General features: G+C 40.7%; 1 protein-coding gene across 2 annotated transcripts in view; it reads right to left on the reverse strand.

Moving 5' to 3' along the window:
• Positions 1-19673, reverse strand: part of LOC107087768 (insulin receptor substrate 1-B-like) — a 61342-nt gene that overhangs the window by 25928 nt on the left and 15741 nt on the right. For both annotated transcript variants that reach the window (XM_015379507.1, XM_015379508.1), the window contains exons 2-3: positions 15359-15660; positions 10162-13306 (exon numbers count right to left, since the gene is read on the reverse strand). In XM_015379507.1, the coding sequence (XP_015234993.1) occupies positions 10162-13306; positions 15359-15660 (3447 nt within the window). The remainder of the gene's footprint in view (positions 1-10161; positions 13307-15358; positions 15661-19673) is intronic.

Below are 19673 nucleotides of genomic sequence, written 5' to 3' on the forward strand. Positions count from 1 at the left end.
GAAAAAATGTAAACATTTCTCACAAGAAATCAATATCTGTCAATATGCTCTATCCAGAACTCCTTAAGTGGGTTTAAATTCTGTATAAAATCTTCTTCAAGGAACCTTTTGCTATCTGATTATTAATCGATTTATCAAAAAAAATAATTACAATAAGTATAATAACAATAAATTAAAGAACTGCACATCTGTAATACAGGATAATATATTTCCTAACACTTTTGTTTAACTTTGAGATCATGAAATACTTCATATTCTGCTGAGAAAACATTCATCAAGTTGTTTCATAATAAGCTTTAAACCCTCTGAATAATGACCACCCACTATAGAGTAAGTCTTGTTTATCTAAGGATTAAAAAAAAGGGATCAGTATGAAAACTACTCTATACGACAGTTTGCTCTCACTTTAAATCAAATTTTCAAAGCAAAAGTAAAAATGTCCGTTTATGAAGAAAAGGTCCTTTTCATTAAGTCTGACATGAAAAATCTAGACCTGCTTCTATTAATCATACTTGATGGCCGGCATTAATTATTATTAGGGCTACAAACAGAAACTCATTCATTCAATTCCTTTAAACCGATCGTACACACTCCCGTGAAAAATCCTTGGAATATGATTGTGAGGGAGGGAAAAAGAGGGGAAGGCTGGGTTCGGCATAAAAGAAGAAAGCAAACAAAAAGTCTGCTGGGGGACAAATGAAAGGACAGGAAGAGCCGAGGAAAGAGCGAGTAATGGAGGGGTAGACGGGTTTTGTTGAAGCAAGAAAGGGCGAAACAGTTCTGACAAAAGAGAAAATAGGTGTGTGTGTGAGAGAAACAGAGATAGGGAGGTTGAGTTCGCCCATTAGCTGAAACGCTTTCGGACGATTCCCGCTTCCTGAAAGCTGGTTGCCTCACATGATCCGTTTTTTTCCCACCAAATACCTACGAGTCTGTGATTTATGTCTACTGCCATGAAAGTGTGTAAACCAAACAAACCAAAGATGTCTTGCTGAAACTAAAGAGCTTTGAAGTATGGGAAGAAAGAAAGAAAACGGGCACAGGTGTGGTTATCAAAATAAAAAAAAAAACTACTCAGTCAAATCTAGTGACAAGTTCTAAGCTAGAAGATCTCACAAACACCCACATTCAGTCGGTCCAGTGGCGCCTCCTGGACTGGCCAAGCTGCCAAAACAATTCACTCCGTGCCTCTTGGTTCTTGCATGCATGCGTGCCAAATGCATGTGAATAAGGCACTAGTCAGTCAAAACATGACTGGAGTACTGAGCCATTAGTCGAGGTTTTACTACCTAATTACCATTCGGTTGGCTGGGCAGCTCACCAGCAAACACAAAACACAAAAAACACGTACACACAAAAACAAATGGGGTCGCAGTCGACTTCCTGTGAAAGAACCCTTCGGCTGGCGGCTCAACTGAGAGACGGACCTTTTTTTTTTTTTTAAACAAGGGAAATTAGGTAAATTACAGAAAATGAGCTGCTCTCGTTCTGGTTTTTTGGTTCTGAAAATACGAACTTCTATTTTTAAAGAGCAATGCAACTCCACAGGACTGTCTGGAAGAAGTTATTTTTTAATGATTGAATACTTATTAAGGTTAAATACATGTTGGCAAAATTTAGAAAGGGAATATTTGGTTCTGAAAGGAAAATTCTGCCAATTTTATTTCCATTCTATACGTTTTAACAAAACCCTTCTTAGCCTTTAACCAAACCAGTTCATATCACTTTATTTAGTCATTTCACTTGAATATAATTATTCCAAACTTAGTTTTAGATCAACTTTTCAATGCAAAATTTGGATAACAGAAACATGGCGATTAGATGTTTTTAAAATTTAAAATTGTGTTTATTATGCTTTCATCTAGGGTGAGCAAGTGACAAAACTGATTAGTTTTTTGTCAAATATTGAGTCTAATCTGCTCAACTATAAAGGTTAGATCAGGTGTGACATGATTGCATTTTTATTGCATTTTGTGTGGGGTTTTTTTTGTAGATATTGACAAAGTTTGGCCCACATTTGTAATCGACATCTTGCTACTATCTAAAAAAAAACAGTTGAATGAGCACCGAGGTAGCAGGTACATGAGCAGATAGCTAAACTAGTTTAACAGTTTACAACAGAAAACGATACTTCTTCTTTCTTTGCTGCAGTTTCTGCCTTTTATAGTACTCTCAAAAGTCAGGTGCAAACAGATGCACAAAAATATCTGCGGTCAGTCTTGCTACAAAGAAGGAATTGGTACAATGCCCAGACGATGGAGAGATATAGTCTGCACATGTAAAAAAATATTTGTAAGGACAAAAATAACAATAGTAGAATAATAAAAATAAAGGTAAAACAAATCTCTGTACAAATGGGACTTTTTTTCTCCCTGGATTTAAAAAAACACAACTCTGAACGAAGCGCAATTAAGTTTTTTTTTCTTTTACATTTGTTTGAAGCACTTTCACTATTATCATGTCTTGATAGTTATCTTTATTACCTCCATCTCCATGGCTTTGAACCTCATCTTTCTTTTTTGCCGCCTCTCAAACTGCCTGTAGAACACGCAATCAGCTCATTTTAAGGGGCGGAACCAAATCGGTTTGCACATCTTATCATTGACATTATAGTCTTTGTAAATCACCTATAGCATTGTATGATGGTAATATACAGCCACTTGTAATTTTATCAGGTGCAACAGTTTAATTGCTTGTTAATGCAAATAACTTAAGCCAATCAAATGGCAGCAACCCAATGCATTTAGCCATGCAGAAATGAAGATGATATGCCACAGTTCAGAGAGTCAGTGCACCCACCTTCTGATGGCTACTTCCAGCAGGATAACACGTGATGTCATAAAGTGCAAATCATCTCAGACTGGTTTCTTCAGCATGACAAGGGATTCACTAAACTCAAATGGCCTCTGCAATCACTTTGGGATGTGGTGCAACCAGACATGGGCAATGTGGAGTCAACAAGTCATCTCCATGTCATGTATTTGTTCTACCCAGCCACTGAAGCAGGTGAGTCCAATCTTCACCGTGAATTAACCTGTGCAGATTGGACTCACCTGGTTAATTGGCTGGGTAGATTAAATACATGACATGGGATGATGACTTGTTGACTCCACATTGCCCATGTCTGGGTGCAACATGCGATTCGCATCATGGATGTGCAGCCAAAATCATGTCAACATGGACCAAACTGACTAGATAATATTTCCAGTGCCTTTTGGACTCTATGCCACCAGACAGTCTTGAAGTCAAAAAGGGATCCATCCTGGTACTAGTACGGTTTAGCTGAAAGAGTGGCCTGTGAGTGTAAGTCTGATGTGGAGATCTCATCCGCCATCATCTGCTGGGGTAACAGCATCAAAGAAAATGACCTAAAGAAGCTCAACAAGCTAATAAAGAAAGTTGGCTCTGTTCTAGGAACTCCCATAGATCATCCTAAAATGATTTCCCAAGGAAGATTTCTTCATCAAATCAAGAACATTATGGAAAACAGCAAGCTTCTCTTCAAAAGATTTAAACAACAACAGAGTGCCTTTAATTGAATGCTTCTCCAGATTCGGTGAAAGACTCTTCTGCCTGCAGCTATCCACACCTAAAACAACTGGTTAAAAAAAGACAATGAGTTACAACATTTAATTTCCCCGTTGGGAATAATTATTTTTTTTATTCAATTGACTCAAACACCCCAACTGATTGCATGTGTTAAAAAGAAAAGACATGCATTTTAGCATTTCTTATTTTGAATATTTGAAGATCAGGCCCTATATATGTTTATGTAAAAAAGAAAAAAAAAAACACTTTTATATTAAAAGCAAATAAACATCTGTCATAACTGTTTTTTTAAGGGCAGAAAAAAGGTTTCTAGATTGAATCTTTTCAAATTGAAGTAATATGAGCTGAATCTCTATCTGCAGCTAATACAAATAAAAGCAGTATTCCAGTAGGCTTTTTAGCACTGCATATTCAAAGCAGAGTCATTTTATATCATTTTTATTATTAATGACAGCAGATGAAGTGTGAATATTGGCTCTAAACCTTCATAAGAAATGACCCAGTAAGGAATCAGCAGATGAAGAGTTGTAAATGCAGGAACATAACTCACATCTACCTTAAAAAAAAACATTTCCCTCTCTGTTTCCCACCTGACAGTGAGTAGGATCCAGCTGCTGGAAGCATGTATAAAATCTGGTGTGTAGTGGGAGGTGGGTAACCGGACCGGGTCAAGGTCTTGGGAAGAAAAGTAACCGAAAACAAAGACAGTTGATGATCTGCTGGCAGTGGAGGAGTGAAAGAAAAAACAAAGAGCAGAAAGAAAGAAAAACGCATGTTTTCATCAGTGGCATTCACCAAGGCAACCCAGACTAACGTCATCGTTTCTGTGGTCTCAAATATTTTTCTTTTCACTAAACAGCAGATCAAGATACTGCTTTTTTTAACACTCTATATTCCCCGATTTGATGTGAAAGAGTCAATAAGAGTTGACGTAGGAGTGACGTAAACAAAGTTCATTTTCCTCTTGAGTGCTGCTCCTCCAATAAGCAGGGTGAGTCAGTTTGGTGAGCAGAAAGGAGCACGAAGCTTCAACAGGTGCAAACACACACTGCAGGCATGGAAACCTGCAGACTCCTCTAACACAAACTAACAGTCGGTTTCTAGACTTCAAGCAGAACCGAATATCCAAAACACTTTCTACTTCTGCCTCAAAAAGGTGCAACATCATTAATTTGAGAAAAAACAAAAGGAAACACACCGCCCCAAGACCAAAGGAGCCATTTATAGGTGCAAGATTAGATACATTTGGATGTTATGAGCATCTATAGCTGCTATCTAATGACACGCTTAATCACCTCACAGTTGTATGTTTGCACTTTGCAGGACCCTTGGATTTACCTAATTAGAAGTAATAAAAAGGGCCGATATATGTGTGAATGGGAAACACACACATCTTCAAGGCCCCCCCTGCAAAAACCCAAACAGTGGGGAGGTTTTGCTGAGCGTGGAGTACCTACGTCACCTCCTTGAGCAGACCACCCAAACAAAGCCAGACTGGACTTCAGAGAAGGACACATCCTTGACTTCAACAACAATAAGCTCCAACTCCCTCTAATGGATCCCTGGTTGATACGCTCGGTGAAATTATCCACAGACATCTAAATAAATGTGTGAGGAATAAAGCAAGATGAACAAAGGAATATGCAGCTGCCGTCATGCAAACACGTGGCCTCATTCTTGCTTCTTTCTGTGTTGGTAAAAAGTGTAACGCTGTAATTAGGCTAATGACCCAAAGCTGAATTTGCATCAAATTTCCATTTTGATATAAATTATATAACCATAACACGTTGGGCCTTACCACCCAGAATGTGCAGGCATTTAAAACTAAACCACACACTTAAAAATAAAAACGTTTAAGACAGGATTTGTAGTTAAATTCTGTTATGCATGTAAATCTTAAAGAAAAGGCTACGCCAAATTAAATGATCAAACTAAAAGATAAGTCATTGAAATGAACTTGCATTAAAACCCTTCAGGAGTCAGACTCCTATCAGCCCTGGATTTAGGCACCACGTGTTCAGTCCTGCTGTTTCTGCTCCACATCTGTATGCACTTACACTCTGCATGAATGTGAGTGGAGCTGTGAGTCACTGTGCTGGAAGAGGCATTCTGCCTTCAGCGCCAAGCAAAACGTCCAAGCAGATGAACAACCACGTGCATACATACATACATATACATATATATATATATATACACACACATACACAGTGTCCTTAGCCTAACCCTCTTTGGAGGTGGAGGGGGGTTACATCCAATCCTTGAGCTTGTGTTTTATGTAACACTACTAGTGCTGTCAGTCTAAACTAGCGTGGATTACACACCCTGCCAGACGAGTCACCCTGTCGCACTCAGGCAAACGGTTTTCTGAAGAGGAATGCAGCGTTTGTCGTGGGGCTGCGACTCACTGTCGGATCAGCATGACGTTTTATCAATCACAGATTTCACAGAACGGCAGATAGAAATGTTCTACTTGGACACTAACACTAGAATAAAATATTTTTTGTTTAACTTTACAGAATTGGTGAGGCTTTTAAACCAAATTTAGAAGCAAAATAAATTGGTTATGAAAAAGATCTAGATTTGATAAACATGGGGTCCTAAAACGTAACTCATCTATTGATACCACTTGTTGGTTGATTGTGATTTTGTCAGTCATAATGCGGGTGCCAAATTTTGCAAAACCACTTCTTAAAAACCAAAACCTCCTTTCATGTGCATGACTTTGAAAGTTGAGTCATAGGTCAGACATATGGTTTGATCGATCTAATAAGCCGCTGCGTTCTTTTGTTGTTTTTTTGTTGTTGTTGTTTTTTTTACATTTTTTATAATAAATCCAAACAGTTCACTGTTACTGTATATGACCTTTTCTTAAAAACTGGTTGTTAAACACTAGGTTGTTGAAATACAAGCACAGATTTAAAAGGAAGGAGAACTTCTGTATGTCTTGTTGATAAACTGTATTTAAATATATGTCATGAGTCCAACTATCACTGAAACATATCAAAATAAAGCACAAATGTAAGCGCATCTAGCATTTTAGCCACCAGAGGAATGGAAGTTTATTGAAATTTTGAGGTGATGGTTGGGTCAGATAAATAAAAAATGAATGAAATAATAGAGACTCAATAATTCTCTGGCTGGGAAAAAAAAATTAGTGGTGTGAAATATTTGTTTTAAAGTCAAATATCTTTCTCCAGAAGAAATCATTTCGGATTAAACAGTTTCCCTACGTTATCCCAACCATGAGGTTACTTTTACAGATTATATAACCAGCGTCTAATAGGAACGTTCCTGGCATAGGACCCACAACTCGTGTTTAATTTTAGCCTTTGGCCCTTAGTGTTCACCCCTGGGACATAAACACAGTCATTACATTTACAGGCTTGTGACGGCTGGAGGAAAAAAAAAAGTTTGCAAATAAAAATCAGACATAAAGTTAACAATTTTTTTTTCATCTAATTGTTAAAGAATAATGTATCTGCTTTAAGAGTTTTAAAACTAAGTTTATAAAATGGTTGGAAATGCTTCGTGGATGCGGAGGAGGCTAAGTTTGTACAAGGATTTAAAAAAACAAAACACCAACAACAAAAAAGCAAGGGAGGGAAGGAATTCCAAAAATCCATCAGACAAGATGTCAAATGAGGACAAACAGTGAGAAGAATGAACAAAAGGAAGTAGTAAACATGCAGAAAACAAAAAAACAAAGATGGACACAGAAAAAAGCATCAAAACAACAGAAGTTGATAGGAGAAAATTACAGGCTGCAGAGGAGAAATGTCTCAGAAGAGACCACTGGTCTTGGAGTTTGTCCCTGTTGAGCACTGCCAGCACGCTGCAGCAAACACGCACAAACAAAAGGATCATTTATTGGAAGAGGAGAGGGGGGGAGGCAGGACGCAAAGGATGAAAAGCAGGGGGGAACACTGTACGGAGGCATTTGAGAGTAGTGTGAGTGAAACACTGGCCCCATCTCAAAATTCACAGCCAGCGTGTAACAAACCACCCCCTCCATGCTTCCCTGTGAAATTCTCAGCCACTACAAACCATGCTACCATTTTAATGAAACAAAAAAACACTGCTTTTACCAGCAACGCAACAATAAATCCAACACGTTGATGCACGGAAGCAAGCCGATTGTTAATTTCCATCCCAGAAATCTATAAAAGCCAACTGTAGAGCTTGGCTTCCCTGCACCACACACACAGTCACACACAAACCGCAACAACCCCCGTATGAATATCTAGCTAATGCTTTAAATTCCTCATTAAATCCGTCTGTGGAGCAGAGCTATGAAATGTTTACCACAAAACTTCCAAGAGCTTTTAATTCCAACAAGTTAGGGAGCAAATCACGAGAAAAGCAACTTAAGGCCACGGTGTGAAAGGTTACAGAGTGTTTCACTGACACACTTATATCCAGAATCTCCATTTTCATTCTGCTCTATCTGCTTTAACTGCAAGCATTAATTTCTTAGATGGGACCCATCATTTGGTGCAGACAGCGGTTCAAAGAGAATGTTTCTTCTATGACGAAACGTCTAGCGGAGGCTTAGCTTAGTCATTGTTTAACAGGGGTGGTCCTGCAAAGGATAGAACAGTGCGCCTTACAGTTTGAATGAACACAACAAAATTGAATAAAGCGGATGTGGTTGCAGGAAATGAAAACATAAACGTCATTGATTGCTACAGGAACCATATACATTTCACATACATTCGTTTATCCCAGTCTTTGTCAAAAGGAAGATTTTATCCCACAAAAAGCCTTAATATTTTTGACCAAACCTTTGTTCAAAACCAATTAATAGCCCATATTTGACAAAATATCAATATGTTTTCAGACATTTAAGTTTCTTTACTAAATACACTAATATCAAATTAAAATAATGTATCAAACCTATTGTTGTAACACTTCAATAAAGCTGGTGAATCCCAGTGTTCCTGATCATCCCTGAGAAACTTCTGCAACCTAACTAAACTGCGCGCTGTACAAAGTACAGCTGATTAGGTTAATGCCATATAAAGTCTAAAAATTGGCAGTATTTTTAAATGCAGAACAAGGGGGGGAAGAGGAACTGTCTCTGGAACTCCTAGAGTAACCCCATTGATCACTAAGGTGGTGCAGCAGTGTTCCCTGTAGAGAGGAGGAACATGCCAAAGTCACCATTGCTAATGCACCAACTAGGTCTTAAGAGAAGGTTTTTTTTAGTCTACAAGAACCATCTGGTTTGAACTCTTAAAGTAATGTCTGGAGAAATACACTACATAACACTCCCCCAATCAAACTTCCCCACAGGACAATAGACATTAAGACTAAGCCTTAACTTAAGCATGCTAATGGACTGAAGCATACAGCCAGGAAAGAGTAGCTTTAAGAAGAATATGTGACTGTCCCTGAGTGGACTGAAATATGGTTAAACATCTCTGGAAAGACCAAACATAGCTGATTCCCTAACCTAACTGAGACTGATGGGATATACAGAGGAAAATCATGAACAAAATCCCAAAACAGGTGTGTCAAGTTAGTACAGACACACCCAAAAAGACCTTTGTGGCTCTAAATGTTTTTGAAACACTGGAAATATTTGCCAATTAAACAATTGCACATCGTTTTGGATTTTGCTTCACCCCGTTATGTTTCTTTCTTAACAAAATATTATTAGATAGGAAAATTAGTCTCATCTGATGCTGTACTCCAGCCTCACAGTGGGGCATTTTACATTGACAATACCGAAAGCAGGCTCAGCTTAACTGAACATGAAAGTACAATGCTTGTATGGAAAGACTGAGTGGTTCAATTTGCTACCGGTTGCATGTATGGATGATGTCTGTATAACCTTTTCTTCTCTTAACCCCCCATCCACAATGACTCAACTGGAGCAGAATAATTCTTAATAATTGCTTCTCATATATAAGCAGTAAAACAAAATTACATATGATCCCCAACAAGAAAACTTAGGATTTCAAGGATATAGATTTTCTCACTGGTTTTCTGACTTGACTCATGCATGTATTGTTTAAAATCATCGTCCTGCACAAACAAATAGTACATTAGGGCAAGGGAACCAATGCTGAAGGAGCCAAACAAGGTATTTATTGCATGTATATTGGATAGTCTTATGAAAGCTCTCTATATTGAATTCTGCTTCAGTCAAGTTTTATTTACAAGCATTGCTCAAAGAATCTAAAAATCCTTATCTTGTGCTCAGACCAAACACAATTTGACCATCAAGAGCATTTAGTTCACATGCAAAGTTGATGGTGGACATGCCTCAATGGGCTTTAAGACGTCTCACGATGGGTTGTGATGCTTAAAACGTGTGAGGGAAGCAATATTCTTAACACTCTCATTCTAATCCACCCAAACCAGACGTCATTAGACGTTGGTTTTTGGGCTAAATCTGGTCGGTCCTGATTTAGTCCTGAAATAGTTGTTGAAAATTGGGCTACCGGTCTTACTTTGTCCCACTTTATTCCAATAATGAAAACATGTTGAGTCTTTTAAAGGTCTTTTCAACCAATTTTTGCTTGGCAGGACAGCAAAACACGGAGCAAATGGTTAGGAGTGAAAGGGAAATTATGAGACAACTATATCAATAAGTGTTAAAACTCTTACCTGTTCCCTCTTTGTTCCCGTTTGGATGTGTACGTAGCTCCTCTGATTTGTAGAAGTCGATGCTGGCATACGTATTGAGGCTTGAACTACTGCTCCCACCAGCTGCTGCCCCCATTACCCCAATCGTGGAGCCTGAACCAAGAACAGAGAAGTGTCGAGATTGGGGCTGCCCTCCTGTGGCACCTTCCAGGCCAGCATTTGGACTCTCTTTGTTAACCAAGTCCAAGTCTATGTAGTTAAGACCTTGCTCTGTGGATGATGTCTGATTGCTTGTAGGAAGTGACTGCTGTGCAGGAAGTGGAAGTTGAGTAGGAGCATCTGTGACGGCACCGTTCCCCCACAGCATGCTCTCAAAACCAAGGCGGCGTGCAACAGCCTGGGTATGCTCTGGGAAGAGGGAGGCAGTTGAAGAAGAAGTAGAGGCAGACGTGGATAGGGAGGGTGTTGCCACAAAGGTTTCTGAGCAGTGCCGCCTACGTCCTTGGGGGTCAGCACGGATTACCTTAGCACCCTGATCTGGGTTCAGTCCTGTTTTGCCTAAGGTAAAGTCTAGACCCCGAGAGAGCATTGAAACTGAAGAATCGGCTCTTGTGGGAGAGGGGACCTGGGGGGACATACTAGGTGATGATCGAGGGGCAGTGTTGTTTTTCAAGCTGAAGGCCATCTCTGTGTAATCCCCACAAGATGTAGGAAACTCTGACTCACTCACTGAGGGAACACTTTCCCTGCTTTTCCTAGGAGGCTGTTCAGGCACTACAACAGCCACTTCACATAAACTAGCAGCAGTGTCCTTGCAGGTTTTAGGGGCATGGGCAAGGGCTGGAGGTGTGGGAGGGGTATGGAAAGGAGGGAAAATTAACTGGGTATTGGAATGGGGCGAAGGGGATGGTGAAGGCCCGAGATCCATATTTACATACTCCGAGGGAGTGGGTGGAGAGACTGGGGCTGAGGGACTACGAGACAGTAAGACAGTGTCTTCTGAAGATGAAGCTAGTCTGTTTTGAGGATGCTGGTTAGTTGAGCCATGATTCATCAATGATCCATGTCTAAGTGCTCTGCCTCGCCCACTGGCAACTCCCTTATATTCAATGCTTACATACTCCCCAGGGCTCTTAGGTTCAGGGGGTAGAGGATTCTCACGGACTCTTGGAAGAGTGTTAGCCTTAGAAACGTCTACAAACAGACTTACTGGTCTACTTCTAAAGTGATTACCTTGTTTTGTCATCCCACCAGAACCCCGTCTCTGAGAAATCTTGCTCCCCTCTTTGGACTGAGACCCACATGTCACATTACCGGTCGCCTGATTAGTCCTATCATCGCTCTCACCAAGACTCTCACTGCTAGCTGAGCTGGAGGAGTATGAGGACGAAGAGAGTGATTGATGCTGCCCAACACCTGGACTGCCAGTTGGCTGCTCTTGATGCCCACCTAAGTTTCTACCGCCCCCCACTCCCCTGCTACAGCTGCCATTGGGACGTCGACCTCGTCCAGGCCCATCATCAAAAAGCCCAGAAGTGGGGTTATGCTTGTACGACCTGGGAAGGGAGTAGTAAGAATAGACCATTTTTGGGGGCTGCTGTTGCAAACTGGTCTCCAAATGGCAAGTGTGTTCATTGGGTGGGGGACTGCCGTTTACAGAAGGCACACTGATTGGAGACATATTCATGTAGTCGCTACCAGCCCTGCTGTCAGCACTGCCAACCCATGTGCCTTCAGAGAGACTTCCACGCTGGTCAGGGGAGCAGCTGCTGTTGGGTGACATTATCATATAGCCATCAGCCACTGGCAGGGGACGAATCTGCTGTGGGGGTGACACGCTGTTGTTGGGGGTCATGGCCATATAGTCATCAGCAGGCTTGGAATCTGATTCTGGAACAGAGACGGTCATTGTTTGACATGAGGAAACAGGAGGCTGAGTGACACCTGGTAACATGGACATATACCCATTATCAACCCCAGCAACTGCTCCTGGACCAATGTCACTTTTTAGCTCTCCGGCTACATCCAAGTACCCTCCTCCCCCTACAGAAGAACCCATGGTTGATTCCCTTTGAGTAGAGGAACAGGTTGATGTGAAGGACTCCCGACTGGTGCTCCTTGACATAATAGCATAATCAGCTGAATCTTCATCTGCAGGTTCTTCAGCTCTGCGCTGATGTGGAGCCAGTCTTTCCAGGGCCATAGGAGGCAGGGAGGCACGCTTGCTCAGAAGCCTTCTTTCAGCCTCACATTCACGGCTAGATGAACGTCGTAGCACCCGCCTAGTCTGGGGAAGTGAGCCATTAGTTGGTGTTCCTGGCACAGGCTGAGAGCTGGATGTAATGTTGCTTTGACTATTGTTGCTTACACCAACGCTGCTCCCACTACATTGGCCCATCATGATGTAGTTTGCTCCGTCCTCGCCAAGGGACTGGCTGCCAGTGCTGCTGACAGAGCTTCCTGGTAGGCTCTGAGAGGGAAGAGCTGTGTGGTCCCCAGGACTGGAACCATACTCATCAGACGAGCCATAATCACTTGGTGAGCATGAGACTGAGGTATGATGTGAGGGTACACGAGTATAAGCGCCAGACCCTGCAGCAGCACCGGCAAATGGGATGCCTCCAAACTCAGATCCGTGCCCAGAGCTGGATGAGAGACTAGGGGCTGGTGATGGGGCCGGGGTCGAGATGGAGCGCATCAACCCAAAAGGAGTTTTAGCAGCTGTTGTTGGGACTGAGCGGGCAGACTTTGACCTGAGGATTGGGGTCGTAGAGCAGGAGCCGTTGTTAGAAGGACTTGAGTTTACACCATGGAGTGGAGTGGAACTTGTTATCCCGTCCTCACTTTTTCCCCCATCACTGGCGGTGCGTGACCTTGGGAAGCTGTGTCGAGGTGTGGGGGAGGCACTTGAACTGCCTACTCCCACTCCAACAGTGGCACTTAAGGAGGGCTCAGTTCGGGGACGGCGGAGGAAGCCCACCTGGCTGGGAGGAGGGTTGGGGTGGTGCCGACGCGAAGGAACACTGATGGGGTTGGAAGCTGTGGCACCTCCTCCAGGACCAGAATTCGACTGCGACTTACTGCGCTGGCGGAACTCCTCGCTCAGGGCTTTCATGGCCTCCAGCAAGGTTTCATGCATGTTCTGGGCCACCACAGAATCATCCACCTAGGACATAACATATACACTCAAGTCAAATCCTTACAGAAGCAGATATCTTATAATTTTAATACAATTAAATTCTTTTATTTTATTTATATATTAAGAACCAAATCATAAAAAATATTCTCTCCAGCTATATTACAAAGCAAGCAAACACAAACCTTATTTGGCTGAATATTATATTTGATTCAAATTATCCCAATAAAGCACAATCATGTAGTGAGCCTGAGATCTTTACAATCCAGTTAAATTTTAATCAGTTTCACAAAGCCAAAGATAAAATCTAGTTTTGTAAAAAAGTTAATCCAATACATTTAAGAAAGCCTATTTTAATGCATTGAATTTTTGACTTTGCGGCAACCCCTCATCCTGAGAAAGCGTCTCAACATTAAATCAACTTTTTTTAGAGCAATGAAGATTTAAACTTTATTGTCATTGCACTGTCACAAGTACAAAGCAATGAAATGAACTTGCTCAGGGACCCAGAGTGGCAGTCCGTGGGAGTGGGGCTTGAGCTCAGAACCTCTGGAACCCAAGCGCAATACCCTAACCACTAGGCCACCACTCCCCTTTTAAATAGTTAGTGTAAGCAGAATAAGATAATGATTAGAGTAGCTGATGCAATTAATGAAATTCACATTTTGTTTTAATTGTTTATAGAGTAAGCTGATTTTTTTTATAAACATTATTTTTGAGTGTGAGGAGAGATTCCAAGCCACCGCAGTCAGGAGATACTTCCATGTGTTTAATTGTGTGTATGCTGCTTACATTACTTATTGGTCAGCTCTTTTTTGCTTCAATGTCTGCCTAACTGTGTAATTACCCGTCTGTTTAAAGCTCCAAAGGACAGAAGTGGTCGAAAGTAGTTCTTAAAGTTGGGTATTGTAACGAGGGAGTCGTGACACTGTAAGGTTTCAGAAAGGGCTTCGTGTATTGTTCCCGACTGGAGACAACACCCAGTAGTAAATGAGGTTAAGGCAAGAAAGATAAAGCTACACATTTTTTTTTATTGCTAACTTTATTACAAGGTCAGAAAGTTTGTCACTCTGCTATAGATTACCTTAAAAGCATATTTAGTGAAATGCAAGTCCAACATTAAGACTCACATTTGCCATAATAAACAGGTTCCTCTGTTTGAATGTGAACTTTGTTAAACCACCCCGATTTAAATATTACTTGAAAAAAATAAATAAATAAAGTTATATGCACATTTAGACAGTAATTTAAATATTACTTGGAAATGCGACAGTATCAACCATTAGTTAATATAAAATGTCCAGTCGGTGATTTTATGATTATAGTTGCACCATCAGCTGAATTGGGACTTTTACTCTTGAGATGGCTCTTTGCACATATAATTCATACTTGTGCAATTAGCGTTAATATGCAAAAAAGAATAAATGAATCGACTTGTTTAAATGTGGCAACATTTTTCATCTTTTATCCATATTTATTAACTTTGTTGTTTAAGTCCAAGAAATTTAAGATTATGATAGAGTCAATAAATCTGGATTAAGATTATGTGAAGCAATTTCTACCTGGGTTTAAAGAAAACTGGAAAGGTGTGGCTCTACTTTATTGGAAACATGATTTTTAAATCCTATCAACACCTCACCATTCAATCTGAACCACAAGGAAAGTAAAAACAGAACAACTGTCTTAATTGAAAGCTTTTAACAACGCAGGTTGACCCTTTCGGGGTAATGGAAATTCTCTGAATCTGTGATTCTTAATCTCAAAAGCAGTGAACAATACAGCTTTACTTCTCTTTCCTGCATTGTTTAAAGGCCATGGGAGGTCAAATTTTGTTGCGCTCCAAAATATTCTTATGAATAGTATGAATATATGTATTAATGCATTAAACTTAAATACAGACAATAATATAATTGTTCTTTTAAAGGAAAGTTTTTTAAATTTCTCTTGAGTCATAAAAAGTTTCAATAAAAAAGCCAATAGATTAGACAAAAAAAGTTTGACTCTTCTTTCACTAGTTGTTTGGAGATTTGCAACTGGTGAATGTTGGAAGCTAATGCTCACAACTCCAAATTGCATGCCTACCTGCATCCAAAACTCGCCGGGACCCGTCACAGCCGAGCGGCCCACCTCGACAAAGAAAAAGTTTTCTGAATGTCCGCAGCGCCTGACATTCATCAGCTGGAGCACCACAGCGGCTGCGTCGGAGTTCAGCTTCACGAAGTTGACCGTCTTGTCAGTTAGGCAAAGCCGATAGATGCCCACCAGGTTCTTGGCTTGACCTAAGCCTTTAGGCCACACCTTTACCTGCCAAACTTCTTTGAACGCCGGCCCTGGATTAGGCGCTCCATAGTCCCCTGCAGTCGAGCTGTCACTGGGATTTTTACCTTTAAAGACAAAGCACAGACATTAAAGGGTTACAGGAGTAAAAAAAAAATCAAACACAGCGAAGACCAAAAATCAAAGAATATGTTCTTTAATTCATTTTATAATTTACCAAATACAACCACTGTCTGTTGGCAGAAGGCTATAAGCTCTGATAAATAATGCTGTTTTAATGCTGAGTTTATTTTAAATGTGATCTCAAAACAAAACCAGCATGTACCAGCTTGTACTTGCAGGCCTCATATCTGAGGTCCCAAGTCAGGCATCTCAGCACCCTGACACCCACAGCCAGTATGGAAAAATCAAACAGTCGACAGCCGAAGTGCTACAGAAAAACGCTGACTGTGAGAGAAAAGTGCCAATTATGGAGAGTAAAACAGGAACTTCAGCAAACTATGATGGAAAATGCCTCTTATAAAATCTTTAAAAGTAAAGCAAACAATACAAAATGATGATACGCCTCAAATAAAAGCTTCTCTTTAAAGCCCAGTTTCCAGCTATGCGAATGACTGGGCTAACACATGTAGAAGTATAGAGAATCCCCACTCTGTCCTTAGCTGGCTTTGCTCAGACTGTTTATTTAACAAAAGCTGGGGATTTTTTCTTAACATTTTGTTTTATTATTTACACACATATTTTCTGCCTACAGTCACTGTACAGGTCAGATTTCAGAGGTTTAGCGTGTGCTTTTTATCCTCAGGAAGTGCCTTCTCTCCCTCATGCCATGGGACTCGTTTTGATTAGGTTTATGTTTAAGCTGTTTTACATTAACCTACAAAAGCAAACAAGAATTTAAGTTTAAAAAATTATTTTAAAAAGCCTCATATTTTGGGCAAATTGGGCAGCTCCCTAAGAAAAAAAAATCTCTAAAGAAAACTGCTATCCTTCAGGGTGCCACATTTCTTGATATGCTGTTATGTTCCTGGACTGAATATGTCTGAGCATGATGTTCTTTCTGCAGCGCAGGATAAATCAATGTCACAACCGCATGAGAAAAACCTCCAGAGAAACCTGCGTTCTTCGAGAAAAGAGGTTGTTCCGTGTTTATTGGTGTTGAATACTTGTCTTACTGGCCTACCATAACTGGCATGAAAGCGCTGATAGGAGAAGCATTTTCCTTACAGCTTAATGGGTTGTGATTTTAAACAGTTGTAGTGTGAAGAAAGTATACCTTTTTTTGCTTATTAACACCCAACTATCAGTAGTTTTCTTTGGTTATATCTGTCTAGAGGAGGTTCAGGTCTGCTTAGCCGAGCATCTGTCCTCCTTCAGATCATTGCTGTTTGTGGATGTTCTTCTTCTTCTTCATCTTCTATGGTCCTACCATAATAGTTAACTCTAGTCTAGGTCTAGACTTTGACTAGACCATTGTACCTTGATTCTTATTATTTGGTTTTCTAGAAGCATCTCTTCTTTGGTCTCACCTGTCCAAATGGCATTGTTTCAGAACCAGATGGAAACTTTACAAATACTAGTCGTGTTTGAGAAAAGACTTTGATCCTGGTAACCCCAACCTTGGTTTCCTTCCAACCCTTGTGACATGAGGCCCATTTACATTACACTCTGAAAACCGATTTTTGCTGAGCTTGGATCAGTTAACAGCGTCGAACTTCGTTAATTACGACCATTTATACACCCCGCTAGGACAGTTCCTCGCCCCCTAGTGACAACCTATGCTACTACTGCTCTCTTGAGGTAAACAAGAAACCAACGTGGCGGTGCCTGTAAAATTCAGGAAGTTTACAGAGAGTCAGGCAAAGAAGGCAGCCTTTGGTGAATTTACTTGAATTTACTTACTTTTGGTAAAGCCGGGCATACACTGTGCGATTTTTTCAATCGTTGCACGCAGCTACAACTCACACTGTACGACGAAACCGCAGAGTTTCATCATACAGTGTGAGTTCACAGCTCTTGATGTATGTGCAGCATGACGCTATGGTGAGATCTAACTGCTCTCACTGTACGTCTAAAAACCATGTCTGACTCAGCTCCGCAGTGAGATGCCGTTGCTCTGACTCGTCTATCCAGAAGCCAAACAAATAGACGGGAAATCTGAAGCTCACTAGAGTGAAACGTGCTGGCTTGGCAATTTGTGCAATTTTGTGTTGGAAGCCCTAAAAAGGAAAAGGAGACAACGTTTTTGGACAAAGACATGGCTGAGCAAACGTGGCTACTATGGTCTGTCAATTTGCAGACAGAACTCCATTTCACTCATTTCACCCTCGCCAAGTTGCTGTGTTTACATCTGAGAGGAAGAAGAAAAAGAAGAATCCTTGTTTACGCATCCCCACTGAGTGATTTGCCCACGACAGTCGGGTCCTGAGCTCACGATTCCTGATCGGGAGGTGGTCGTGGGAGGCTGATCGCCCCTCGTAACCCCCTGTACACTACATGACTCACGAAGTACAATCAGGCTGAAAGTCGGCCCGATCGAAAAAATCGCTTGGAAAATTGCTCGGTGATGGAAATCGCACAGTTTATCCCCAGCTTTAGTGGATACCACAAACGAAAGTCTAATCAGGGCTTAAAGATACAGGAAACAACAACAGACATTGAGGTTCATCACACTGCTAAGCAGAATCATTATAGGAAATTGTGTGGAAAGGTAGGGAAGCTAGTATTTCTATGAATGTCTATAATTTCATGATTACGGAGCCTGACTGTAAGGAGAAGAAGCGGTCTGCTCATGCGCTCTTTGTTATCTGAGAACTGAGCCTCAACTGAACCATTATGTGACCTACTGATGAACTAGTATCAGTTTAGCGCGGTTCGGTTGTGTCTGCCGTGGTCTGGTTCAGTTGTGCGTTCCATTTACACTCAACCGTTATGTCGCTTACCGTGCTCAGACCGATCTCAGCACGGTTTCAAAAGGGTAGTGTATATTGGATATAGAGTCTAAGAACTACCGGTAAGTAGAGTCTGACATGGATGGGCATCTTTCTTTTAGCTCTTAAAAGTTCTCAAATTCTCTTTTTGATTAATAAAACAGTAGCAGTCCTCTTTGTTGAGGCAATTTCACCATAAATTGCATTTCCATGCTGGTTAAACTAAAGAGAAAGGGTTGTTCTTTATACTTGTTGAAAGAAAGTTTTCTCAAAGGAAGAGTTGGTATTTCTCCAAGTACTGCACATTCTGGCCTTTAGATTAATTTTATATAAACTCCCACTCCTGTCCATATTAACAAATATGACATTTTCCACTTACTTACTGTAGCTTATTGGACTTTAGATTGCTTCTCTAGGATCACAGCTGATACTTTCTAAACTTTGGCATAATATTAAAACGCCACTATGCTCTACAGCAGCAAACTTCTGCAGCAAAAAGTACCTGATTAATCCTACTATCGAAGGTTTTTTTTTTACATTTTGTTTCTGTTTTTTGCCTTTTGGCCCATTTTTTTTTTTTGTCACAAATACTGAAGCTGCTTTTTGTACTTTTGTAGACATGAGATTAGATTAAACTGGTTTGGAAACTGCTAGAAAATAGAACTGGAGGAGGATGTACTTAAACTCTGGAGTAATAATTTAAACTAATCAGACAGCGGGGATTGCAAAATCATGCTTCTGTGTCTGGGTGCGTGTGCCTCTGCTTTCCTCCTGCAATGACAACCATATGCAGACTAGAAGCCCTGCTTACACAGTGGTTTGCGGGCTTCTGTTGTGACAAACATTTTCCAAAAATCCCAATCTAAAAAAAAAACAAAAAAATAATAATAGTGACAGATCTGAGATGTCTAACTGCATCCTCTTTCCATTGCTCACCCCAAAAAAGAAGGGTGAACACAGAACTTAGAGAAGGCTGAGAATAGATGTTTTGTTGAAAGCAAGAGAGGCTGCGGGTTGGTAGCTATGTGTGTGTGCGTGGAGACACTCCAACCTCCTGCATCGGATGACTCACTCAAGGCCAAGCATTGCCGTTTCATGTGCTGCATCTTGCTCCGTTTCGGAAGGAAGAGGCAATCAGATTACCGTTTAGTGAGGACTAAAGAAATAAGGGATCCTATGAGATTTCAAAG

Source organism: Cyprinodon variegatus, unplaced genomic scaffold (genome assembly GCF_000732505.1).
Source record: "Cyprinodon variegatus isolate N-32 unplaced genomic scaffold, C_variegatus-1.0 Scaffold193, whole genome shotgun sequence".
NCBI lineage: Eukaryota > Metazoa > Chordata > Actinopteri > Cyprinodontiformes > Cyprinodontidae > Cyprinodon > Cyprinodon variegatus.